The following is a 27,819-nucleotide window of genomic DNA, read 5'->3' as shown; positions in this document are numbered from 1 at the left end:
CTATATTTTAGGAAATTTTTTCTTTCTCGAGGGTGTTTTCTTCCTGATATGATTAAATGAATTCTTGTCTGGTCTCAACAAGATAATGTAACACTTGGGACCAAATATGAAGACAAGGAGTGCTGTGCTGGAAGCCAAGATGGAGAATACTTCCATGGCCACCATGACCTTTCCTTTAGTGCTGTGGTAGACAGGAAGAAAGGTGACCCAGACACAGAAGAACACCAGCATACTGAATGACAGAAATTTGGATTCATTGAATGTATCTGGCAAATTTCTAGACAAGAAGGCCATGGCATAACTCCCAAGGGCCATGAAGCAGAGGTATCCCAGGACTGAATGGAAGGCAACAGCTGAGCCCTTGTTGCACAAAATGAGGATGTGTCCATATTCAGTATGAGCATCTTGGTCAATGAATGGTGGAGATGTTGCCATCCATATTCCACAAATAATTAGTTGGATCAGGGTGCTGATAGGAATGATGTAGTTTGGACCCCTTGATATCATTAGCCACCTTACCATTCTCCCTGGAAAACTGATCTTAAAGGCAAGGACCACAGTGATAGCTTTGGCCAACACAGTACCAAGAGCCATAGTGAAAGCAACTGCAAATGTTGTCTGCTGTAGAATGCAGGAAGCTGTAGTTGGCTTACCAATGAAGTTTAAAGAACATAAGAAACAGAAGGTGAGTGTTATGAGCAAAATATAACTCAGAGCTCGATTATTTGCCTTGACAATAGGAGTGTCTCTGTGCTTCACAAAGATGCCAATAACAAAGGCAGTTAGTGCAGATAAGCACAAAGCTATGCTTGCTACTGCCATCCCCAAGGGGTCTTCATAGGCCAGAAAGCTCACAGATTTTTGGAAGCAGTTGCTCTTCTCTTTATTTGCATAATGTCTCTCAGGACATTTCACACACTTGTCTACATCTGGTCAAAAATATAGGTTATCGAGATCAGGAGTTCAGTCTATGTAGGTTTCTTATATTTTTAGACATCTCTAAATACAGGGATTGTCACAGAAGTCACTGTATTTTGTTTTTTCAGGGACAAAGTAATAGTACAGTGGTATGAATAAATCTAGATTTATAAACTGCTCCTTGATCATTAAATGTTTCTTTCCCTATTTATGTTCACATACTATAGGATTTGGTGCAAGCTTTATTTAAATACTACCATCACACACCTTCTTTTATCTACCATCAGTTTTTAATCACAATTCCTTGAGTTCCCTACATTTACCTATTACATTTTAATAACACTGAGTCCATACAGATGAGCCAGTGTCTGCACAACTGGGGATAGCTTCAGTGGAAAAATATTTATACTTTCAAGCCCTACCTTTGTAAAGAACAGTATTGTAACTTTTTAGGGACCCTTCAAGTTTCAATACACTCTTTAAAAGTTTCATGATTGTCATTTAAATTTATTATCTAAATGCATTTGTACTCTGTACATATGATATTTCTCTGCCTTTACTGAAAATGCTGTAACTCTTTTGTAATTAACTACAATATTACATTACATTTAAAAAATCTTCTTTGACCCTGAGTGTACTTATATTTCACAGATTTGTTTAATTTTATTATGGGATATGTAGATTAGAGGAAATATTTTTCCTAATTTTTCAAGTTAATGCTTTCTTTTATGTGAATCCTAAATTTACTTTTCTACATAAAATTCCTTATATTTTTAAATTCTATTCATTGTCTGCTGCAGTTTATGAAATATATACTATTACATTTGATAGTGCTCAAAATTACCAAATAATATGTTTTCATAACATTTTAATGAAGCATATATTTTTATAGATAGAATATTCTTAGAAAATATGATATTTAAAAAAATATTCTGCTATGGAACTTTTTAATATTTTCATAAATACTATGATGAACAAAAAATAGATGCACCAAAATTTATAAAATATATTATATTGGTATGGTAGTTTGAATATGCTTGGCCCAAAGAGTGGCAGTCTTTTAAATTGTGGCCTTGTTGAATGAATTATGTCATTGTGGAAATGGGCTTTAGACCCTCATCCTAAGTAACTGGAAATCAGACATTTCCTAGAAAGTTTTACCTGAATATATTGAACTCTTAGCTCTTCCTGTACCATGCCTGCCTGGATGCTGTCACTCTCTGAACTTGAGGATTGTTTATTAAACCTCTGAATCTGTAATTCAGTACCAATGAAACGTTGTCGTTATGAAAGTTGACAGTGTCAAAGTGATTGTTTACAGGAGTAAAACCCTAACAAAGACATAAGTTAGTACCTAGAGTGTTATTCCTTTAATAGAAGTGTCTATGATTTTGGTTGGAAAAATTTGGATTTTGAGATTTTGGATGGAAAGCAGTAGAATGTTTTAAGTGAGGCTTAATTCCTTGTAGGAATATGAAAAATGTTGTTGCTGAGGATATTTTTAACTACAGAAGCCTGGTTCTAGAGCTTTCAGAGTAAAAGCGTTTTTATATGGAGCTACACTTGTAATATTTTGATGAAGTGTGTGGATGCCCTTTGCCTTTGTCTAAGGAGTTTACCTGAGGCTAAGATAAATAAGTTTATATTAACAGAATTAACAAAGGAAATCCCAAATAACTGAACAGAGACTTTGAACTCTGGTTAAGTCATATGAAGACCATTTTCATACAAGCACAGAAATCATAGAAAGGCAAAATAGAAAACATATGTTTTAAGTAAAATAAAGGGTCACCAGGAAGTAAAATTAAGCTGAATGCTAGTTTCAAAGAGAAAAAGAGTAAAATGTGTAGTGATCTCTGAGCAAGATCTCACCAAACCAAACACTATTGTTTGTATTTGGAATTGAGAAGGGAATACTTTGAAGTTTTATTATCGAATAAACTACAATTCAGATAGGGGCAAACATGTAAAAGAGACCTTGATGCTGAAAGACATACGCTTTTGACCCAGATCATGGCAAACAGTGGCCATGAGAAATTTAGACCTAGGCATAATGGTAAACTCCTTTCATCCCAGGAGACAAAGTCAAGCGGATCTCTGAGTTTGAAGCCAGCCTGTGACAGACCAAATTCAAAGTAGAGATAACCTTACACCCAGGGGTGTTAGTATATGAATTACATCTCAGCATTCTAGAATCAGAGCCATACAGTTCTTGAGTTCAAGGTCAAGTTAAAGAGAAAGTCCAATGCCAATCTCATGCAGTTATAAATTTGTAAAACAAAAGCTGGAAATAGAATTGGGGGAGAGATATTCTAGCCCCATTTAGAATCTGAACTTGGGAGTACTGGCCATGTGTCTCTGGCTTATGAGTCAAAAAGAGAAGGAGACTACCAGAACAATTTATTCTGAATAGATGGAGCTATAAATGAGCAATAATTAAGAAAATATCAGCATCACTGATAAGAAATTAGTGAGAAGTGTTTTCTGAGAGTAAAAAAAGCCGTGTTCCACGGATACCCAAAGTTTTACCACAATTTGCTGCTTAACTTGGTGTTAGAGATACTCAGGTTTTTTTTTTGTTTGTTTGTTTGTTTGTTTTGTTTTTTGTTTGGTTTTTTTTTTTTGTTTTTTTTTTTCTCAAGACAGGGTTTTTTTGTGCAGCCCTGGCTGCTGTCCTGGAACTCACTTTGTAGACCAGGCTGGCCTTGAACTCAGAAATCCACCTGCCTCTGCCTCCCAAGTGCTGGGATTAAAGACGTGCACCACCACTGCCTGGCTGAGATACTCAGGTTTTACTGGATTTCAAAGTATAAAGGGGTCCTGGGGAGTAACTGTGCTTGATATTGTGAGAAGCCAAGAAATGGCATTGATAAAGGTAAAGCCTCATTTGAAGTTGATGGCATAGGAATAGAGAGATCATGCAAGAGAGAGAGAGAGAGAGAGAGAGAGAGAGAGAGAGAGAGAGAGAGAGAGAGATTAGCACTGTTAGTAGAGCCTATGAGAGGTTGCTAATGAAACCTAGCTGCAGAGCAAGAACACAGTGTACTGCAGATGCCAATAAAATGGTTTGATCACAAAATCCATCAGTTAAAGTAGAGTATAGTCAACCAGAATCTAAAGTGCTAGAGCACAATGCTGGAGAAATAATGCAATAAAGAACCTAGAAAATCATGTGTAGACCCCAGACTGTGGAGGAAGAAGAAGAAATAATGGTGAAATATCCTTTGAAAATCCCAAAGTGTTCAAGAATCTAGAACCATGGAATATCTGCTGAGGAAAGCTGAGAGCAGGGATTCGAATCAGCCCAGGTGAATGAAGTGCGTTTCAATCAACTGAAAAGTGGTGGATACCTGAAGACCTCCTTGACATCAAACATGAAAATCCAGAATTTGGAGTTTGCCAAACTGGCCTGTGACTTTCTTTGAGGCTTACACTGAAGAGTTTAAATTAATCTCCGAAGAGGTTTCAACTTGGATTTTTAACATTGTTGAAACTTATAAAATATGTGGATGTTATAAGTTGGCCAATACGCACTTTTTAAATGATATGCCTAGCTATTGCCTCTATAGATATAAACATACCTATGGCACCCAGGGAATGTAATATCCTAGTTGAATATGTTTGGCTTGGGGACTGGCACTCTTTTAGGTGTGTCTTGTTGAAGGAAGTTTGTCATTGTTGGCAGGGGCTTTAAAACCCTTGTCTTATATGCCATGAACCCAGTCTTTTACTAGCAGCTTTCAGAAGAAGATATAGAATTCTCAGACCATCTGCATCATGCCTGATTGGATGAAGCCATGCTCCTACCATGATGATAATTGACTGAACCTGTGATCTTCTAAGCCAGAACAAATTAAAGCTGTGCTTTTTTGCGTTGACTTTTTAATGGTGTTTATTCACAGCATTAAATATCTATGACTATGTATTACACAATATTTCTATATTTCTAAAAATATAATTGATAATCAGAGTGTCTATTTTATTAATAACATTGAATTGATATTTTGAAATATAAAATATAGTATTATCTTAGTGTTCAAATTACTATCAACAATATTTTCAAACTTAGTGTTTACCATTTCTTTGAGCTGCATATTTTTGAACAATATAATAAATTAACAGACAATGGCCAGATTTGTTCTTAGTGTGTAAATGACTCTTTTTATTTATGTATTTATATATTTATATATTTATTTATTTATTTAGTGGTTTTTTAAGACAGGATTTCTCTGTAAAGCACTGGCTGTCCTGAAATTCACTTTGTAGAACATGCTGGCCTCGAACTCAGAAATCAGCCTGCCTCTGCCTCCCGAGTGCTGGGATTAAAGGCATGTGTCACCACTCCAGGCTCTGAATGGCTCCTTTTATGCATACAAAGGATATATTCAAAATGTATTTATTTATTCATATGTGTGTGTGTGTGGTATGTAAGGATTTTACTTGTGTGAAATTTTATACAAAGTAAAATTTATCATTATTGATAGAAGACCATGTGGATACTTCCTAAGATTCAGCATTCTCCATATGAAATTGATAATTGGTGTTACAAAAATTTTGAAGATTTTTTTTGGAATTTTGGTGTTGATGGCATTGAAATTGGACATTTTTTTTTTGGTTAGAAGACCATTTGCACTATGGTTAGTATATTGATCTACAAGCACAGGAGATGTTTACATCTTTTGATATCTTCCTCAGTTTCTCACTTCAGAGACTCAAGCTTTGTGTCATACAGATTTTTTTCCTTACTTGGTTAGAGGTACATGAAATAGATATTATTTTTATTTATTATGAACAGTATTGTTTCTATACCATCCTTCACAGACGTGTTATTGCTTACAGTCAGGAGGGTGCTGATTTCTTTGAGTTAAATTTGTATCCGTCCACATTCTTGAGTGGTTATATAAGCTGTAGGAATTCTCTTGTAGAATTTCAGGAATGCATATATGGTTCAATTTATAAATACCCATTAATGTAATCCACTATATAAACAAACTCAATGTAAAACATCTCATTAGAAGCTGAAAAAACATTTGACAATATACAAAACCCCATCATATTACAAGTATTGTGAAGATTAAGATATCAAGACCCTTACATAAATATAATAAAAACAATATACAGATAACAATCATCCAACCTCAAATTAAATGGAGAAATATTTGAAACAATCCTACTAAAATAGGACAAGACAAGGATGCCTTCTCTCTCAATATCTATTCAAAATTGTAATTGAAGTTCTAAAGAGAGCCATGGGACAACAATAGCAGATCAGCAGGATGCACATTTGCAAAGAAATAGTCAAGATATCACTATTTGTGCATGATATGTTAGTTTACATTAGCAACCTCAAAATATCTACCAGAGTTCTTCCACAGCTAATACAAAACTTAAGCAAAGTAACTGGATATTAATTGCATTCAAATAAGTAGCCTCCCTCTGCCCAAGAGATAACAAAAATGAGAAGAAAAACAACACCCTTCACAATATGCAAAAGTGGTATAAAGTATCTTGATGTAAAGCTTAACAAGTAGATGAAAGATCTATATGACAATAACTTCAAGTCCTTCAAGAAAGCCTTTGAGGAAGATTTTAGAAAATGGAGAGAACTCCAATACTCATAGATTGATAGGATTAACAGAGTAAATATCTCCATCCTACATAAAGCAATCAGTAGATTCAATGCAATCACCATCAAGATTCCAATAAAGCTCTTCACAAACATTAAAAAAGCAATACTCAAGTTCATATAGAAAAACAAAAACCCAGCATAGAAAAAGTAATTCTTAACATGAAAAGAACTACTAGAGGATTTATAACTGCTGAACTCAAGCTGTACTACAGAGCTATTGTGGAAAACAAAAAAAAAAACAAACAAACAAACAAAAAAACCAAACAAACAAACAACAAACGAAAAACTCATTGTATTGGTACATATATAGATAGGCAATTCAATGGAATGTAAGTGAAGACCCAGAAATAAACCCACGTACATATGGATACTATATACATGGTTAGACAGGGTTACTCTGTATAGCCCTGGATGTCCTGGAACTCACTTTGTAGACCAGGTTGGCCTCAAACTCAGAAATCTGCCTGCCTCTGCCTCGAAAGCGCTGGGATTAAAGGTGTGCACCAACACACCCGGCAGGACACTTTATATTTTCAATGAAGCCAAAAACACACAATAAAAAAGAAAGAAGGAAAGACGGAGAGAGAGATGAAGGAAGGAAGGAAGGAAGGAAGGGAGGGAGGGAGGGAGGGAGGAAGGGAGAGAAGGAAGGCTATTCCATGAATAATCCTGGTCTAATTAACAGTCTGTATTTAGCAATATGAAAATAGATCTATAATTATCACCTTGCAGAATACTCAACACCAAGTGGATCAAGGAACTCAGGAAAAACCAAAGAATTCACAAGAGAGGAATCACAAATGACTAAAAGGCACTTAAGAACTAAAGTCCTTATTGATCAGTGAAATGCAAAACAAAACAACACTGAGATTTCAAGAATGGCTGAGATCAATAACTCAGGAGAGAGCACATGCCAGCAAGGACGTGGACAAAATGGAACTCTCCACTATTAATTTTGGAATTGTACGAATGGTTCAATATATGGGAATCCGTCAACGTAATCCACTATACAAACAAACACAAATACAAAAACCACCTCATCATCTCATTAGAAGCCAAGAAATCATTTGACAATATCCAATACCCATTCATCATAAAGGCCTTGGAAAGATCAGGAATTCAAGGCCCATACCTAAACATAATAAAAGCAATATAAATCAAACCAGTAGCCAACATCAAACTAAATGGAGATAAACTTGAAGCAATCCCACTAAAATCAGGGACTGGACAAGGCTGCCCTTTCTCTCCCTACCTATTCAATATAGTAATTGAAGTCCTAGGCAGAAAAATTAGTCAACAAAAGTAGGTCAAAGGGATAAAATTGGAAAGAAAGAAGTCAAAATATCACTGTTTGCAGAGATAGGATTGTATATATATATTAGAGACACCAAAAAATCCACCAGAGAATTCCTAAAGCTGATAAACAACTTCAGTGAAATAGCTTGATATAAAATTAACTGAAAAAAAATCAGTGTTTTTTCTCTACACAAAGGATAAAGAAGCTGAGAAAGAAATTAGAAAAACAATACCTCTTATAATAGTCACAAATAATATAATATATCTTGGTGTGACTCTAACTAAGGAAGTGAAAGATCTGTATGATAAGGTCTTCACGTCTCTGAAGAAAGAAATAAAAAATTGCAGAAGATGGAAAGATCTCCCATGCTCGTGGATTGGCAGAATTAATATAGTAAAAATGGCTATCCTGCCAAAAGCAATCTAATGATTCAATCCAATCCCCATCATAATTCAAACTCAATTCTTCACAGTTAAAAAGGGCAACTTGCAAATACTTTTGTAATAACAAAAATCCTAAGATAAAGAAACTATTCTGAACAATATAAGAATCTCTGGTATAATCAAGATCCCTGACCTCAAGCTGTACTACAGAACAATTGAAATACAAACTGCATTTTATTGGTACATTGACAGGCATGTAGATCAATGGAATAGAATTGAAGACACAAAAAGGAATCCACACACCTATAGTTACTTGATCTTTGACAAAGGATGTAAAACCATCTAGTGGAAAAAAAATACTATATTTACAACAAATGGTAAAGGCTCAAATGTTGGTTTGCATGTAGAATGAGAATTGATCCATTCTTATCTTCTTGTACAAAGCTCAAGTCTAAGTGGAATAAGGTAATCCACATAAAACCATGGATACTGAAATATATAGAGGAGAAGATGGGGAAGAGCTTCGAATATACTGGCACAGGGGAAAATTCCTGAAGAGAACACCACAGGATTTTACTGTAAGATCAATAATCTACAAATGAAACCTCATAAAATTGCAAAGATTCTGTAAGACAATAAGACAAAATGGCAACTGACAGATTAGGAAAAGCTCTTTACAAATCCTAAATCCCATAGGTGGTTAATGTCCAGTATATATATATCATGAATTTGGACACCAGAAAACCGAATAACCCTATTAAAAATGGGGTACAGAGCTTAAGAAAGAATTCTCAACTGAGGAACACTGAATGCCTGAGAAGCACCTAAAAAATGTTAAACATTATTAATCATCAGGGAAATGTAAATCAAAACAGCCCTGAGATTCTACCTCACACCAATCAGAATGGATAAGATCAAAAACTCAGGTGACAGCAGAGGGTGGCAAGGATGTGGAGAAAGAGGAACCTACCTTCATTGTTCATGGGAATCTAAGCTCATATAGCCACTCTGGAAATCAGTTTGGCTCTTCCTCAGAAATCTGGACATAATACTATAGGAAGATTCAGCAATACCACTCCTGGGCATATACATACAATATGCTGCAACTTATAATGAGGATACATGCTCCACTATGTTCATAGTAGACTTATTTATAGTAGCCAGAAGCTGTAAATAACACAGATGTCCCTCAACAGATGAATGGACACATTTACACAATGCAGTACTATGTAGCTATTAAAAACAATGAATTTATAAAATTCTTAGACAAATGGGTGGATCTGGAGGATATAATCCTAAGTGAGGTAACTAAGTCACTTAGGAACACACATGGTATTCACTCATTGATATGAGGATATTAGCCCAGAAACTCAGAATACCCAAGAACAAATTTTGTAAAACACATGGAACTTAAGAAGAAGGAGGACCAACGTGTGGATACTTCAATCTGTCTTAGAAGGGGGAACAAAATATCCATGGAAGGAATTACAAGGATAAAGTTCAGAGCAGAGACTGAAGGAATGACCATTCTTAGACTGCCCCAACTGGGGATCCATCCCATAATTTTGGGGTTTCTAACTGTTACAACTATTCTTGAAATATATCTGGTAATTCCTCTGAAAATTGGAAATACACCTACCCAGCTCCCACTTTTGGGCATATACCCAAAAAATGACCCAATATATCAAGGGACACATGCTCATCAATGCTTATAGTGGTCTTATTTGTAAGAGCCCAAAATCTGGAAGCAACTCAGTCCTATAACAGAAGAATTGATGCAGAATATGCGGTCCATTTACACAATGGAATACACAGTTATTAAGATCAGGGCATAATGAGATTTGAAGGATAATGGATGAAACTACAAAATATCATTCTGAGTGTAATAACCTAGACCCAAAAGGACAGACATCATATGTTCTCATTAGTAAGTTCAGATTACCCCCCCACAAACAAACAAACAAACAAACAAAAGCATAAAACACCTATGATATATTCCACAGAGTTTCAGAAGTTTAGGAAGCAGAAAGGCCAAGATAGGGGTGAAAGAATATTAATGAACTGTGGGAGGTTTGCCACAGAGTGGGGACAATTATTAGATTGTAAATAAATAAATGAATTCATTAAATGTGGTGTGTGCTTATAGATTTAGAGTATTTGTTCATTTACATAATAGGAGGAACCATAAAAGCATCCAGGGATAAATCTTGATTTGAATTCAGCAGCAGGAAAAAAAAAGAAAAAATAAAATAAAAGAGTACAGATGTCACAAGGACTTTTATAACCTAAAGCCAGTCCCTAGATATGTACCTTCACCTAAAAGAACACAACCCCAACTCTTTTCTAATCAATCCAATAAAAACTAAAAAAAAAAAAAAAAATTAGGTAAAATTCTTATCCAAAAGAAGCCAGAAAGTTACCAAAACCTTCACTGTACCAGAATAACACAAAATAATTCTTTTTTTTTGATTACAGAGATATTGTTCCCATAAACTCATAACACACAAGAAAATGTTTCAGATGTATGCTATCTTTACAAAGGCAAATTTCAGTACAGATATTGGAGGTAGTCATTAAGAATCCCCCATCTCCAGAAAATGAGGTATTAACAATTGATAGCTACAGGGAAGATAATCAGCTGTATATTTCAGTGTGGCGAACATGGTTGGTTAACAATCATTGAGTGGTATGCATACATGTAAGTATATATTAGCATCATGAACTGTATTAGATAGTTTAGTTACAAATTCAGGGAATAAGAGAAGGGGTAAATGAATCTGGGAAGAGTGTGAATAATGAATGTGATGAAAAACATTGTATGATATTATCAAACAAATAAAAATGAGAAATGAGCTGTTAATTATTTCCATGAAGATGCAAAAGTTCTGAGCCTTATATTTTTCTTAAAATTCATTGAAATACATTTTCAAAATATCTGTGTGATACTCAATTAAAATGTGTTAAATGTAAGAGTAAATTAAAAAAACATTGAAAGGTACTGGGGAATATATCTTCCAATGTCAATATTGACACTGGATTATAGATATTAATCAAGAATAATATGAAATGGCTGTTTTGAACTAATTAAAGGGGATGGTGATGAATATGACATTGAAATACCTATAAAAATAATAAAAATAGCTCATACTTGACTTCTACTTAGATCTTTTTTAATTGCTAGCACGATGTAAAATAGGGTAGAGAAATAGGAAGTTTTCCATAAAATCTGCATTTACCTGTCTCATTAGAAATCTCATTGTCTGCACAAGGAGTGCACTTGTAGCAGCAGATGGCCTTGCCCTCCAGGGTTACTTTCCTGAATCCAGGCCCACAACTCTCACTGCACACAGACTGAGGGATCTGAGAAGAATGAATAATGTTATTTAATACTTAGGATTTTATAAAAATGAACAAATAATTTTTGAAAGTCATACACTGAAAAGCAAATATTTATATTAATAATTAGACTCATTTAAAAAATTATTTGTAGTAATGAGGGATAGGGTACTGGGGTAGCTAACAGAAATTCAAAGATGCCTGGAAAGCAAGAGACCCCCTGGATCCATTGGGGAAGCCATTAGTTGATATACCCCACAAAGCAGAGAGAGAACCTTTAGAGGCCATATCCATAGGTTAGGCAAGGCCCTTGGTTGAAGGATGGGCAAACCAAGCTGTCTCAAAAATATTGACCAGAATTTGCTCCTATCTAAATAAAATACAAGGTGAAAGAGTTGAGCAGAGACTGAGAGAAAGGTCATACAGAGAATGTCCCACCTGGTGATACATCCCAAATACAATTACCAAGGAAGACACTATTGTTAATGCCAAGAAATGCTTTCAGACAGAGTCAGATATAGCTTTGTCCTGAGAGGCTCTGACAATGCCTTACCAATACAGATGAGGATGCTTGCAGTCAACTATCTGACCGAGTGTAGCGACCCCAATGGGGTAGTTAAGGACTGAAGGCACTGAAAGGGTTTTGCAACCCCGTAGGTAAAATAGCAATACTGATAAAACAAAATCCCCAGAGCTCTCAGGTACTAAGCCACCAACCAAAGAATATACATGGAGGGATCCATGTCTTCAGCAGTATAAGTAAGAAAATATGACCTTATCTGGCATTAGTGGGAGGAGAGTGCCTTGGTCCTCTGATGGCTTGATGCTCAGCCTTCAGAGCAGAATGTCAGCTAGGGTGACGATGCAGTAGTATATGGGTAAGAGAAACACCCTCATGGAATCTGGGGATGGGAGATGTGAAAGGGGATTTACAGATGAGAACCCGTGAAGGGGGATAACATTTGAAATGTAAATATAAAAAATAACCAATACAAATTTTAAAAAGGAATTAAAAAATTTAAAAGATAATGCCCTGGAGAAGGCAAAAGTGTTTAAATTTTGGTCTGACAATTATAACAGTGTTAAAAAAAATGGGATCATAATGAATTAAGGACATAAGTGTGAAACATTAGTGATTAGGAACTTGATATTGGAATCCATGGGCTCCATCTAGCCTAATACTAATTTTGTACTTTCTGACAACAGTGTTGAGCATCCCAGCTTCTGCCATTATTGTGAATAATGACTGTCACTTTGAGAGAATTTAAAATTATTATGGAAGCAAATAAACATATATTTGTAGGAAAAAATATATACATAAATTTAGCTAAGATGAAAAGGCCCAGTAAAAAATTAATTATCACTACTTATTGTAAGAATGTCACAATTTCAGAGAAGATAGAAGAGAGCTGCAGTATTCATTGCTTCCTGCATTCAGAGGATGATATATTTTTTGAATGCTCTTTCTTATGAAAACCCTGCATATTCAAATATAATGCACTGCACTCTCACATAGGTTTATAAGGCCTTTCAAATTAAACAATCGATGAGATAGCACATATTGAGAATCGAAGGACAATTAAGGATGGCTAATGTAGATATTATATGATATTTAAAAAAATATTCCATATAGGACAAAGCCTTTTAATGCTTATTTCCTATTTGTGACATTATATGGAAAGTTGTAGAATATTTAGGGGATTCAGACTTGGTGATAAAATCAGGACATTAGTGGGGAAAAGAAAAATGAAAATGTTTCCTTAATTCTAAGATACAGATTTTTTTACAGTTCATAATTGGGGATAGAAATATTTTCTCTCCATTTCCTAAGCCTTTCTCCATTATAACCATTTGTTGTTATTCTACTATCCTTTGCGGACTCTGATACTTCTAGTACCATAAAACAAAATATAATCTGCCTTATAAAAATCATTTTTGTACACAGTATTTGAACAAATAATAAAAAATAATTTTAATATTGCTTTATGATAATAATCCCCAAAACAGATTTTCCTCCAGTACATTAACACATGAGTCATTTGGAGATGAAAATTTTTGCTCTCCACCTGTTCCATCCCTCATTTTTTGACAAATGGAGGAAATCTAATCCTCATATGAGAGAGCATTGTGAGATTTATTGAACACTGTATTCTTCCATTGATCTTAATCAAGAAAATTAAAGAGAGTATACTAGAATTACTTTAAACTATTTTATACTGATACTTCAAGTGTAATGGGACTTGAGCCAATCATCATTATATCAGAGAACATAATTGTTTCAATAATATAAGCACAAAGCCTTTAGATAATACAAAACCCACCTCTGAAAATATTGCTGGCCATTGTATCATCTGTTCAGATAAAGACAACTGTTGACCCTGGGGAGCATTTGCAGAAAAGGATCCTATTTTCACTTTTAATCCAAGACCCTTTGGCATATTCCAAATGTTAAGAATGTCATACTCTGTATCTATTGTCTGTCTCCAATCTAAACTCCTTTTGTCTTTCACTTCAATATCCTTCAGGAACGAGTTAAGCTTAAAGAGAAACATAATTTTAAATTTCATTGTTCATAAAGGTAAAATAAATTCTGTTGTGAACATCAACATTAATGAAGATTCCATTAATGATGACTTAGTGAAAACCTGACTGTTCAGAATAGCTTTCTTATTGGTCTTCATGTGAAAACTTAGAACCAAGTTCAAGTGAGCAATCAATGAAAACTGATCTATGAAAAGATGAATTTTTTTGAAACCTAGGAATACTCATTTGCATTTAGAATATGTTCAGAGCAACAGTGTCCAAAATGAGAATACTGATGTCAAGAAATTAATTAAAAGGCATCATTTCTATATAAACCAACCATCATTGTTTCACATAAGTGTCCCTGTTATAATTTCTCCTGTAGCAAATATATAAAGCAATGAGTATATTAATTGTCTCTGTTACTGTAATAAGTCTACAAAGTTAGATATTTATGAAAAGAACTTGATTTTCACAAAGCGTATTTGCTCCTGGTATCTTGTACATGACTTCAAAACATCATACATTTGAAACTATCTTTACTTTTATGTAAGATTAGAAAAACAAACAGTTTTTGATTGTGGACAAGATAACTAAATTTTACATTGCCTAAGTTAGTGTTGTTGCATAACTCTTATGCCAGATTGCTGACAATAAAATACAGCAGAAAGGTTATTACCTGCCATGGAAAGAACACCATCCCATGGGGATTTTCATATGGTTGCATTTGAAGTTGCTGAAGTCTCATCTCATGGAGGCTGTGAGCCACAGCATACACACCATTGTAAATACTTGTGCTCTCGGCATTCATGGCCACATCAAATATGTGACTAGGGAATACTTCCAAAGAAGCATTGGTTTGACAGTTTCCCAACACATGACAATTAGTGTCAGAAAATGAGCACTTGAAGAACAAATACCACAGCTTAGGAAGATAAACGTCTTCTGGGTATTTATTGGGATTAACTGTTTGAATAAATTTGGTGAATTCAAAATTCTCTCTATAAGAGTGCTTAAAAATGAGGCTCCCATGGAATGAGTCTAATATGAAATAATCAGCTCTGTCAATAACATGATGTTCAATGTTCATGATCCATATATTCCATGTCAATAACCTTTGCTCAATATTCCTCATTATACCTTCTAGTGAATCAATGTCACCATAAATAATTGTTACATTTGTTTCATCCATATTTTCCCAGAATTTGGCAACATATGAAGTCCATGTGTCTGAGGTCATTTTTACAAAAGCTAGGCAGATGCCATTTCTCTCCATCTCCTCCCTAAAATCTGATAGTATTTTATTTCCTTTGTGGTCATTGGGGAGGATTAGACCAATCCATGACCACCTAAAATGAACCATCAATGAAACAATGGCAAGTGAAAGAGATGTGTCCTTGGGGGATATCTGGTAGAGAGAAGAATACTGACCACGGTCACTCAGGAGAAGATCATAAGGTCCAAAATTAATCTGAAGCAAATTGGAAAGAAAAAAATTAACATCTAAATAATTTTTCCTGAAATAATAGAAGACAGGAGAATATTTTAAAGGGACATTACAAATACTACATTCAACAGAAATTTTTGTTAGGCCTGCAAGTTTCAAGGACTTACCTGGCTTCATTTACTACATAAATTATTCTCTTACAAGCAAGAGAAACTTGGATTGAATTCCATGTTCTGAGTATTACTTTGAGGTTTGGATAATTGATCAACCATTCTTTCAGTTTAAAGACACCAATACAATAACAAAGAGAACTGACTCTCAGTTCCGACAATCCAAATTTTCTCACCTGTGGAAATTTAAAGAGTTGAAGCAATGTCCCAATTTGGGCAGATGTTATCCATGATGTTCCTGTGAGTGCTGCAGTGAAATTTCTCTTTTTACAGTTGTAATTAGGTATATAATTTCTCTCACCAAGAGCTGTGAGCCAATTAAAAGTAATATCAAGAATGTACTTTCCCGTGAATCTAACATTGTAGAAATCAAATCCAAGAGATATGTTGGGTAAAAGATTGGGGTTCCCATTGATCTCCTCAATGGCAAATTGCAGAGCAAGAATATACTGGTAGTTCTTAAAGTTATACCTGTTTAAGTGGCATAAAAACGATAAGATAATGATCAACTTTACCATACACATCTATATATTTAGTAAAGTAAATTATATACTTTAGTTTGGAATTTATAAAATATGTAATTTATTTGCCTTCCCATGAACAGATTAACTGGATTAGGTAAATATGTTAGGTTTAAGCAGGCTCCTTTACCTTTACTACTCATTATTTATTGATCCTTAAAGCATATGTTATTTATATTTCACAGGTTGATTCTTTACACATTTTGTTTACAAGTCAGGAATCATTTTCTCCAAAATATCACATCTATTGGAATGTAGATCTGTGAATCTCTGGGGTCTTCACACATGAAAACCCACTATTTTATTACCAACCCAACAAGATTTTAAAGACGTTATCTTAATTAAATAATATTCTGAAGTTCGCTTCATGGCATGTGACCATGGAAACTATTTCTCTGATAAATACTTTTTAGTATTGCAGCATGCATTTACTAATGTCTTAAAGAAAAAAAAAATGTAAGCCCGCTTCTGTATGTGAATAGATACATTAAATGGTCCAGTCCATTCCCATTATATTTTTATCATTCTAGTTATGATATTTTTATGTGTGACTGCATGCTAGCATGTCTCTTAGAATGTAAAATTTTATGAAGTTCAGAAAGAATAAATTCAAGTTAAGACAACCACAGTTTTATTCATATTCAGTTTACTTAAATTATATCATATATATATGTATATATATATATATATATATATATTTGCACTTATGCATTTCTGCATTTCATTAATTTAATATTTAGTTGCCTCCTTGGTTTTTTCAATAACACAGTGTCTACAACTTGACTGTAATTTGTTGTGCAAATCAAACTGATCTTGAACTCAGAAATGCCCACCAGTTTCTTTTTCTAGACTACTAGGAATAAAGTCTTTTTCTATAATATTTTTCTGCTGGATTTCTTTATTTTATTAACACATATGCCTAGATCTCTTCACAGGAAACCTGTAGAGATTATTTTGATTCACTCTCCTACATTCTTTATGATCACTGAATTAAAGGGATATGCTCATATTCTTTTGGAAAATATGAACTCAGTTCATCACAATTGATGTTTCTACTCAAACATCTCTTTATCTGTTTAATTATATGTTTTGATGAAAATACCTTTTACTCCTAAAGGCTCCAAATTCACAATGACAAAAGAATATTACTTAATGTATCTGTCAAAGTGGATCACAGAAAAAAAAGTCATTACATTTTCATTATATAATATTTTCTGTTTCCCCTAGTGCTAAAAATTTAGGTCAAAAGCTGTGGAAAGAAACTAAGAACAAAAGGTTAACAATAACCTCAGGAAAAAAAATGAATTCTCAAGACAGAAAGGAATTTATATTTAGGGTCTCACCCTAAATATATTAATATGTGATGATCAGTGAATCTTCAAGTGAATCAAACAGCAGCAAAGAAAATGGAGGTCAGTGTGAAGTCCAAACCCTATCTAAGTGATACTTCTTAGGGATTTATTGTTGTGAGGAAAAACAATGACCATTGCTATTCTCATAAAGGAAAACATTTAACTAGCTAGCTTACAATTGCATAGTTTTAGTCTATTATTTTCATGGTCGGAACCATGACTTTATTTCTGCAGAAATGGTCTTGAAAAATTCATCTGACAGTTTTACATCCTACTCCACAGGCACCAAAAGTAGAAAATGGAGCACACTGAATAGACATGTTCTTCTCAGAAGTGTAACTCCACCAACAAATTGACACACATTTTCTCACAAGTTCATGCCTGCTCCAAGGACACATATCCTAATAGTGCCACAAGACATGGCCAAACATCTAAACAGAATAGTCTATTGAACCACTCCTGTACAAACCACTACATTCTACTTCTTGACCATGATAGTGTTGTAGCCATAAAATAGTGCAAAATGGACTAAGTCCACTTTAATTTCCCATAATCTAAAATAATATCAGGTTTGTTTGAAGTCCAAAGTTCAAAGTTTCTTCTGCAATTTATGTAGCAATGCAATATGATCCCTTGAAAAATAAAAATAAAAATGTAGAACACGTTCTTCCAACTTATAATGGAACATAATACCATTTAAATTTGAGAATAAAAGAACAGAGTCAGAAAATAATGTACCAAAGCAAGATCAAATACAAGCTGAGCAAACTCCAAACACTGCAAGTCCATGTCTGATTATAATTTATCTTTACATGTCCAATTCCTTTCATCTCTATTGAATTCAAAATACTTCTTTATCTTGGGCTTTGTCTATTTCAAGCTTTCAGTGCCTGTGGGCAGTCATACCACAGCTCTGTCATCTTCAACACTCAGGCTTCTCCTTTGGAGTTTGACAATATGGATCCTCTATATCTCCTTACAGACACATCCCTGTTATAATCCTGACCTTAACAAATGTCCTTAGTCACAGAGAAAGATGCCAGAATACCTTTTTTTGATCCTTTACTCTTAATGCTAGATCACATGGCTGAACCTGCTAAGTTATGTTCCTTGCAAGAGCAATAACATGGCTTCTTTGGAAAATTAAATCTTAACCAATTTTCTAATCTTGTGGTTTTCTTTTACTTTCTAAATTTGTATATCCTGAAACTCTATCTGTAGGAAAGTTTGGTGGCCTAAACTCTTTTCACAAACATGAAGCATAGTTGGGAAGTATTTTGCCCAGAGATTTTCAACCCCCCCCCTTTTTCATTTTACATTAGGCTCTCCTTTAATATTTGTATGTGTTTGAACAAAAGAATTAGGTCAATGGCAGATTTTAGTGTTATTAGTACTAATTTCTCCATAGTCTGTACATTGTGAATTTTTGTTACTTAGATTTGTAAATTACTTTATCTTCATATGCTTAAGTATTAATGACCACATGCCAATACAATAATAGGCTGTTTTGAGATTTCCTTTGTCAATGGAATTAATCAATAATCCTACACTTTAACTTCAGGGTAACTTTATAAACTCAAAATGAAGCATCATTCTTTTCCAACATATCTAAAGAAAAACACTAATACTCATCCCCTAGTTGTCTACTTGACTCAACAACACAGAAGTCAAATTACACTAACCAACATTTTTCCCCCTTACTCCTTGGTTGGCTCATTAAGCAGCACTTAAATGTGTTTTATTGCTTTCCTTCAAAAATTCCCAAAGTCAATCTTCCTCAAAAATAAATAAGTAAACAAATATATAAATATTTAACCAAAAAGCAAAACACTTAAAACAAACAAACAAACAAAAACATATCCCTTCAAAATAATAACCCTTCTTCTAATATCAACATTTGTCTTCTTTGTGTTTGATTGATGTGAAAACCCACAACAACCATAATATGCCTTATGAAGGAAAAGTCACACTTTCAGAGATCTTGTCCATTTAATCCTGGTGGAACGCATTGCAATGTGCAGACAGAAATATTCTTCAACAAGAAGCTGAGAGTTATACATTTTTATCCACAAGAAGCAGAAGTGAAGTCCCTAGAAAAAACTGAACTTCTTAGAGTTCTAAATCACCATTTTATACTCAGTAACTCTACAAAGGTCACAGCTACTCATATAAGGCAACTGAGGATGGGCAAGGCATTCACATACATGAATCTCTGGGGTCCATTTCTATTAACAGCACAAAAGTATTGCTATGTGATAAGTTCTGAAAGCAGAGTCATGTTTTTTCAATGTAATTTCTTCTAGATAAATCTTATTCTGGGATGGCTGACCCTCAAAGATACCAAAGGAATACACAGTGATCTTGATTAAGAATTGTATTAAACTTTGTCAGGAGTAGTTTTTCTGAGTGCAGAGGCGATTTCATGATGTTGTAAGATATTTCTAATTTACCTTCCTAAAACATCAAAAGTATTTTGTTAATGAATTAAATTGAGCCTTAGCTCCATGCCTTGGACTAGAAAACATACTGGGAAGTTGAACATGTCCAGTAGAGAAAAGGGAATTTCTAAATTGAAGCAAGATTTGTAATTCTGAAAATGTGGACTAAAATGGTAAAATAACTATTAAAAACTGCACAGATTTTTTAAAAGGGGATTTGTTCTTAGTATTTAAAAGCCAAAAACTACTGTCAAAAGCTCCATTGGTTATGTAAAGTTTTCTTGTGTGAGTAAAATCATTTTAAGTCCTTAATGATTGTGGTAATCTGTTTGAGAAGGAGTCAGAATATAAATATTTCTGTGGAGGTTAATTCATGTACTGCCAATGTTTGCTTAATGCAGCTGTTAGATGGGTTTCCATTGTCAAATGGATTGGTTGCCTGCGGCTGTAGAATTCCAATATTGTTTAAGGGACATGAGGTAGCTTCCTCACAGTTTACCTGGCTTGATAAGATTCCTATATAATTAGGGATTACAGTATCACCAAATAGGGAAGTGGCATTTTTAAGAATGCTAGTTTGGCACTCTTTCTGCCAGTGGTACCCTTTCATGGATATCCAGTTGGATTTCTGTTCTGAGCGGGGACAGTAGCATTAAAATTTATGGAACCTCCTGCCTTAATGAATAATTTTTTGCTGTTATGTCCAAGCTTTCTCTTTGAATAATTTTGTGCACCAAACCTGATTTACTAAATTTTCTGTCGTTGAGTAATAAGATTTTGGATAGAGTTCTGGATATGAAGTAGAAATTTCAGCAAATGCTTTCAATACATTTTCAGACTTTTAAATTGTCTTTAGCAGAGATTATCAAGTAGGAAGAGCATTTTCAAAGGATATATCTTTTAAAACAATATCTTTTGTTTCAGAGCCTCTATCAGTTGAGCAAGTGTTGTCCTTAATATATTTTTGGTTTCTTTATTATATTATCAAGCCTTTTGAAAACATGGTATCTCTACTAGGCAAGCATCTCCATGCTTCTGGATTTGCAGCTGCACTTTTTACTAGAAGTTCCTTTGTCACTTTTTTGTGAGTTTTTTCTTCAAAATATCCCCCATTCCCATAAATATTTCATATGTTAATATATTATCTTTTTTCAGACATCTTTGATAAATCTTTTTCAGCAAAGTTTGTATATACAGACACACACACACACACACACACACACACACACACATACACATATATATATAATTGTTATATATATATATTTTTTTTCTTAAGTTAGGCAGGCTATGGCTATTTTAAATTAGTCATGAGGAGTCACAAGCAATTTAAATGTCAATGATTCCATATGAGATCCTTCTTCTCTTTCTTATTCTCCATACACTGTGGGAGAATAACTTACCTTAACAATTTACCCTGTTGTGGAGTTTGGAGTATACAAGCAACAGATCCTGTAGACATCTAGGGTTGCTTTTTGTATTTTTAAGGGAGTTTTATAGAATGATTTATATTTCAATGCTTCAGTGTAAGCCACTTTTGTTATATATATTGATAGTTTCATTTCTGAGTCAGTATCCTCTTCAGAGGTTGATTTTTCTTTTTTGATGATTTATTGATGTTCTTAAATCCTGATGTAGACACTACTAATCAGTTCTCCTCACAAGGAGATGAATGTAATGCCTCCTGAGCACATATGGCTTTTTTGTCATTGTCAATTTCTTCTTAAGCACAGTCCAAATACCAAATGCTGTAAGGGGCACACCTAGTCCTCCATTCTCTGTAATACAGTTGTTAATATCTAACTCTGTTTTCTCCCATGCATCCATATCTAAAGTGTCCTTCCTTGAATCCAAGGACTAACCATTTTTACAAACTGAAAAAAGTCAGTCAAGTGGCTGGTGTTAAACTTAATGACTTTTTTCTTTTAGAGTATTCTTAATAACATCTGGAAAGTACTCTCTGTTGATAGAATCAATTTGTTCCATCCTGATAGACACATGAAATGCTCACAAGCCAGATCTGATGGCTCCTTATCTAAGAATGATGCTGACGAATCCCAATAGAACTGCTGGGAGAACTGCCTGGTGACAGCAGGCAATTAAGGATAGAGTGATGCCTCCTGGCCTACTATGGGCACTGATGGTACTCAACTAACACAAACAGGTTCTGATCGTACCTACTATGGGCTTTTGCTGATGACAGCAGGCAATTTCAACTCAGTTTTGATGACTCATAGTATAAAGCAGGTGATGATGGTACCCAATATCAGCCTCTGCTGATTGCATTAGAAAATATTAACTCCTATTTCACACCCTCCATAACCACACACTCCATGATCAAGGGTTTCCAGGGTTCAGCTGAGAGTCTCATCTGTGTTAACATACCTCTTCAAAATTCCTGTTTCAAGGAGGCAATTTAGATTATGAAACGACTGACCTAGTGATGGTGTAGACAGGGTACAGGGTAGGACTCTAATGTGGCTTTAAGTCTGAGGGTCTCCAGACATTCTAACTTTCCTATTATGCTGAAATGCTGATGATAACTTCTTAAAAGTTCTAAAAATGTTCTTGCTCTTTCTGAGGGTAAAAGGCTGTAGGTTTAGGAGAATGCTGTCTATAGTTTGGCCACAAATGGTTAAGAAATGAGGCCTTGTTATATTTCAACATGAACTGCACAGTTCTAATTTTTAGTCTGGTAGTTGGATGTCTCAGGTAGAAATAGGGACACCTTTTCAAAGTGATTTTAGAGCTTATTTCTAGGTTCTAAAACATATCTGATGAATTTTTCTAAAAAATAATGAAGATCCTGAGTGGCCAATTGAAAAAAAAATATTCCTTCTTCTCTTTGTCTAAGACGTATTCTTTCAAACAAAACACAGGAAAACAAAACAACAACAAAAAAAACAAAAACAAAACAAACAAACAAAAAAACCCCACCACCACCACCACCACCAGCAATAACAACAACAAAAACAAAACAAAACAAAAAACTCCTCATTTACTCTGACTCTTTTCATGGTCCTTACCAGTTATACATCTTTCAAAGTACATGACCACATATTAAAACGTCCATCATAAGTTTTCACATAAAATCAAATAATATATTGAAACAGGAGTTTACAACAGAGAATGTTTACATACATATCCAATAGGAATATTTATCTGCCTAAGCATTCACATTTAATGTTTCCTTCTGAGAAACCAAGTACTCACCATTTGTACAAACTGAAGAAAGTCAGTCAACTGGCTAGTTCTAAAGTTAATGTCCATTTTCTTTAAAGGTATGATTAATAACATCTGTAAAGAACTCTCGGTCAGTATAATCATGTGTCACACCTCGACAGGTTTATTGAAATTAACAAAAAACATAACTAAGTTATTAGCAAAGTTATGTATAGATACATTCAGTCAATATTTTATCTTCTGTCCTAGCATCTATACTAAAATATAGTTCCCCTTTTATGACCTTTGCTTAACTGTTCTACAAACTCTTGGAATGTACACTGAGTAAAAGGAAATCTGGTTACAAGGTAGAAACAATTAACTAGTGACACGTGGGAGACTGGCAGAGTTCTCATTGCATTTATCACTATCAGAAAAGGACTGAATAGGAGTCCAATATAATGAAAAGGTTAATAAACACAAACATAATTTTAAGATTTCTAATAGGATCATAGTATGAATTAAGACATCATTCATTTGTATACATAGCATCACTGCAGGGCAGTCTACATTCATGGATCTGCACAGATCTGCTCATAGCAATGTGCAAATACATTCTGATTGTTATGTATGTTTATTTATTCCATGAAAAGCATGTTGATAGCAGGAATCTTTCCTAAAATGATTTATGCCTAAGCCTTGCCTGTTGGAGCTTCCTCATAGATATAATTTAATGCAAAGCCATTTCAGGAAGACTACCTGATAGATATTAGCTTGTCCTATGATAGCTCCAAACAAAACTTAAATTTGAGGATGAGAGATATGGGTAAAGAGGGTGGGTACTGGACTATTTGGGGCTTTGGAGAATATGATCTATATACTGAATTTCTAATAAGTGTAAATATATTATTATTATTAAGATTTTCAAGGAAAAATGTTTATGGTGGGGAGGAGAATTTGCTCAGCAAGTAAGGGTGTCATTTTTCCAGAGAAACCAAGTTTGATGCCCAGAATAATATTAGGCAACTCATAAACATCCAAATCTTGAGAATCTAACACAAGAAATGGACTCAATCGGTATGAAAATGAAAGGGTCACATATTCACACATGAAAAAAAAAGACACAATCACATACAAAAAGAAAGAGAAAAAGTAGTCATAATAATATCAATATGATGGAAAGCAACAGAGGTACAGAAACAGAAAGAGCAAGATCAAAAACCTGGCATGCTGTGTATATGAAAATTGTTTATACTGCCTACTTGAGTATATCTATGAAATTAAATAAAACCTTATTTTGTTAATTCATGCACATGTTTTGAAAATAACTTCATTATTATTTGAGTGATTGATAAAGTTATTTGATATAAAAGTCTAAAATGATAAAATTAACAAATATTTAATTTTAAACAAAAGCATACAGATAAAATATAAATGAGAAAATATATTCTGGAGGAAAAAGTTGATAATTCGGATTTTTAATTTGAGAGATAATATCAAAGACAGTTTCTCATGCATAAACATTATATATTCAAATAAATACATATAAAATTTAAAGATATATATGATTTTTGAGAATTCTGTATAGACAGGAAATTAAATAACAATCACTACTAATTGAGGAGATTAAGTAAATATCTACAGTCACAGAATAATGATCAGAGTCAACTTCATTAAAGCAGACTTAATCACTCCCATTTTCATACCTAATTCGTAAAGCCCATGCTTTATAATAAATATATTTAGAAAATGAAAGCTATTTTTATCATTTATATTCTCGAGATTATAAAATGATTGCATAATATCCCCCTTTCATTCTCTTCAGGCAAATTCTTAGGCACTTCCTTTCTCATTTTAATTTCATGGTGTCTTCTTCCATTAATTGCCCAGGAGGACTTGAACTTGATGTGAAATAGTTTACCCAATGTTTAATATTCTTTCAAAGGAAAGATTATAATTTTTGCCATGAAATATTTTAGGGAAAATCACTCTACATCTGTCTTATTAGTTACAGAATTAAAATGTTTTAGCTGGAAGCACACATCCACTTCTAGAAGATGAATGGTAAAATAAAACTTACAGTGCTGACAAAATGGTCCATTAATACTTACCACAGTAAAAACTTGCCAAACAAACTTATACCGAAAGCCTGAAATATATGCTATGAGCTGCTTTTGTTTACATTTTAAAATTTGATTGCCTATAAAGGTGCAGATTATGTCTTCCTTAGATAACACACAGAGAAAAAGAGAGCTCACAAAAAAGACATTGCTGCCAAGGAAAAGTACGAATGTGATAAATGAAGGCAAGTGGTTACAACAACTTAGGGACCAAGAAAGAACTTTTGTATTTAATTCAAATCAAAATAAGGCTGTGAAGGAATTGTGTTTGCATTAAATAACAGTCAATATTTTGTACTGAAAATTGCATTTCTGGAATTCAAAGGAAGAGTGAGATCAAGTATAAAGCCAATTCAGAATCACAATATAGTTAGGAATGGGCCATATTTTCTGTTAATATACATGAGAGAAGACAGGGTAGAAGGAATCCAGTATGCCATTTCCTACATGAGAAATGTTCTAGAAAATGACCTTGTTTTTTAATATGAAAATTGCACAGAATGGTACATAGCCCCAGTAAAATAATAAAATCTATTAAAAGCAATATTGCCTAGAATGGAATTCTTATGATACATCAATTTTGTCAACCTATGAACAATAAAACCAGACTACTTGCTCACATATCCTGAAGTACAGCGTGTACAGTGAAGTGGTAGTTGCTGCACAAAATATGAGAAACACATAACCATACACATTGGTACCTGAACAACTGAGAGTAAAGGGCACCAGAAAAGTGGATTTATAAGGAACATTAATCATAAAAAAATTAGAAAAGGGCCTACCCAAAAAGTAAAGTTGCCCTGACAACTAAGCATATGAGAAAATACTATGATTTCATTTGAGTCAACAAATGATTCCCTAAAAATTTCGAAATACCATTAAATATTTTACACAAATAACAAATTTTATGTACCCATATATGATATGTTTAAATACTCAAAATTACTGTGCACAACAATAAAATGATTGTTTTAATTTATATCTAAACATTTCCCCTCCATTCTCTTTGATTTAATAACTCAATACATCAATGGATTTACCAAGCACAGAGTATTCTCTCATAGAGCATAACTCAGCTTATAATTTATTTGATATTTTTAATTGTTATTTTGTCAGATTCCCATTTAGATATTCTAAAATCTTTCCTGTATTTCTTTTGGTCATTTTATGCTTCTTGATTTCTAAGATATTTCCTCTTCGGTTCACAGAGATAGATAAGAAGTGTTGTTCTATTTCCATGACATACACCTATTACATACATACATAAGAATATATTGTTGGGAAAAGAATTCTGGCTTGGATAAAAATATCTTATTTACTTTATTAAGAAACATACAAGAATATTTTTGTCCATCTCAACAATACCAGTCTGACACTATCCATTAACCTGGATTATTTAAGTAAAGCTAAGAAATAGCACCAAGATGAAACTGTTATAGTCACAATATATATAAATGAGAGTAAAGCCAGACATGGTGGTGCAGGCCTTTAGTCCCAGCACTCAGGAGGCAGAGGCAGGTGGATTTCTGAGTTCAAGGCCAGCCTGGTCTACAAAGTGTTTTCCAGGACAGCCAGGGCTACACAGAGAAACCCTGTCTCAAAACAAAAACAAAAACAAAAACAAAACAAAAAAAACAATACAAAGAGAGAGAGAGAGAGAGAGAGAGAGAGAGAGAGAGAGAGAGAGAGAGAGAGAGTAAATACTGGAAATCAATGGAGTAAACATGTAATCACAGGTAAGCTGTCTGAGATTAAAATTTAAATTATCAAACAAACACATATAAAACATGAGACAGATGAAATATCTATGTAGCATAGACGTAATCTACACTTCTAAATGTAATATTTTTAACACTGAAATCAGCTGCATGTGACACACATAACCTCTTCACTCAGGTTTTACAACATTCACACAGAACTTAGAGCATTTATTGACATCATCTAATTTCACAGGTACAATGTGTACTTCGAAAATGCTATTATCAAGAAGGGCAGGCTTAGAATAAATCATTCTTCCTTGAAATCATAAAATTCTTCAATCATTGTGGCATAACAACAATAACAAATATGAGATTATGGATAACAATCAAAGAAAAAACTAAAGTGAACTCAGTTCAAGTTTCGTTTTCCTTTCCCTCTGAGTGAGGATAATAATCTAAAAGGAAAATAAAACTGATGAAAAGATTTTAGAAATTCTAAGAGTGAATTTGTCAAAACACAATATAAAAGATTAGTAAATTTTAATGATTATACCATCGAAGATATAAGAATTCTGAACTGAAAAATAAAAAAAAATTGAACTTACTGTATGACATTGTCCAAATAGTAATATGGGATAGTTGAATGTTGCATTTTCTTCAAAGAGTAGAATGTGTGAAGTGGGAAAAATGCACCAATTACAACATCCCCTTCACGGTGAAATTCTTCAGAGATTTTGTAATAACATGTACTGATGTTATAGGAAAAAGCAGAGAAAAAATTGGAAATTTGCAGGAGTCTGAAGATAAAAATCCAAGAGATCAT

General features: G+C 33.8%; 1 protein-coding gene across 1 annotated transcript; it reads right to left on the bottom strand.

Moving 5' to 3' along the window:
- On the bottom strand, positions 1 to 27,819 carry Vmn2r98 (vomeronasal 2, receptor 98). Its single transcript, NM_001104550.1, has 6 exons — positions 27,602 to 27,819; positions 15,880 to 16,174; positions 14,766 to 15,557; positions 13,885 to 14,100; positions 11,464 to 11,587; positions 1 to 929 (listed from the first exon to the last, which is right to left on the bottom strand). Exons 1-6 carry the CDS (start codon positions 27,817 to 27,819, stop codon positions 1 to 3), a joined length of 2,574 nt encoding a protein of 857 aa, NP_001098020.1.

The sequence above is a fragment of the Mus musculus genome, chromosome 17, assembly GCF_000001635.26.
Source record: "Mus musculus strain C57BL/6J chromosome 17, GRCm38.p6 C57BL/6J".
In the NCBI taxonomy this organism is placed as follows: Eukaryota; Metazoa; Chordata; class Mammalia; order Rodentia; family Muridae; genus Mus; species Mus musculus.
The sequence above is the reverse complement of the archived record's forward strand: the minus strand, read 5'-3'. Positions and strand labels throughout refer to the sequence as shown.

Coding starts and splice junctions, on each gene's coding strand:
- Vmn2r98 (NM_001104550.1), bottom strand. CDS start 27,819: ATGATCTCTTGGATTTTTATCTTCAGACTCCTGCAAATTTCCAATTTT. Junction 15,558..15,879: donor AACTCTTTAAATTTCCACAG/GTGAGAAAATTT, acceptor AATTTGCTTCAG/ATTAATTTTGGACCTTATGA. Junction 930..11,463: donor TGAGATTTCTAATGAGACAG/GTAAATGCAGAT, acceptor ATTTTTGACCAG/ATGTAGACAAGTGTGTGAAA.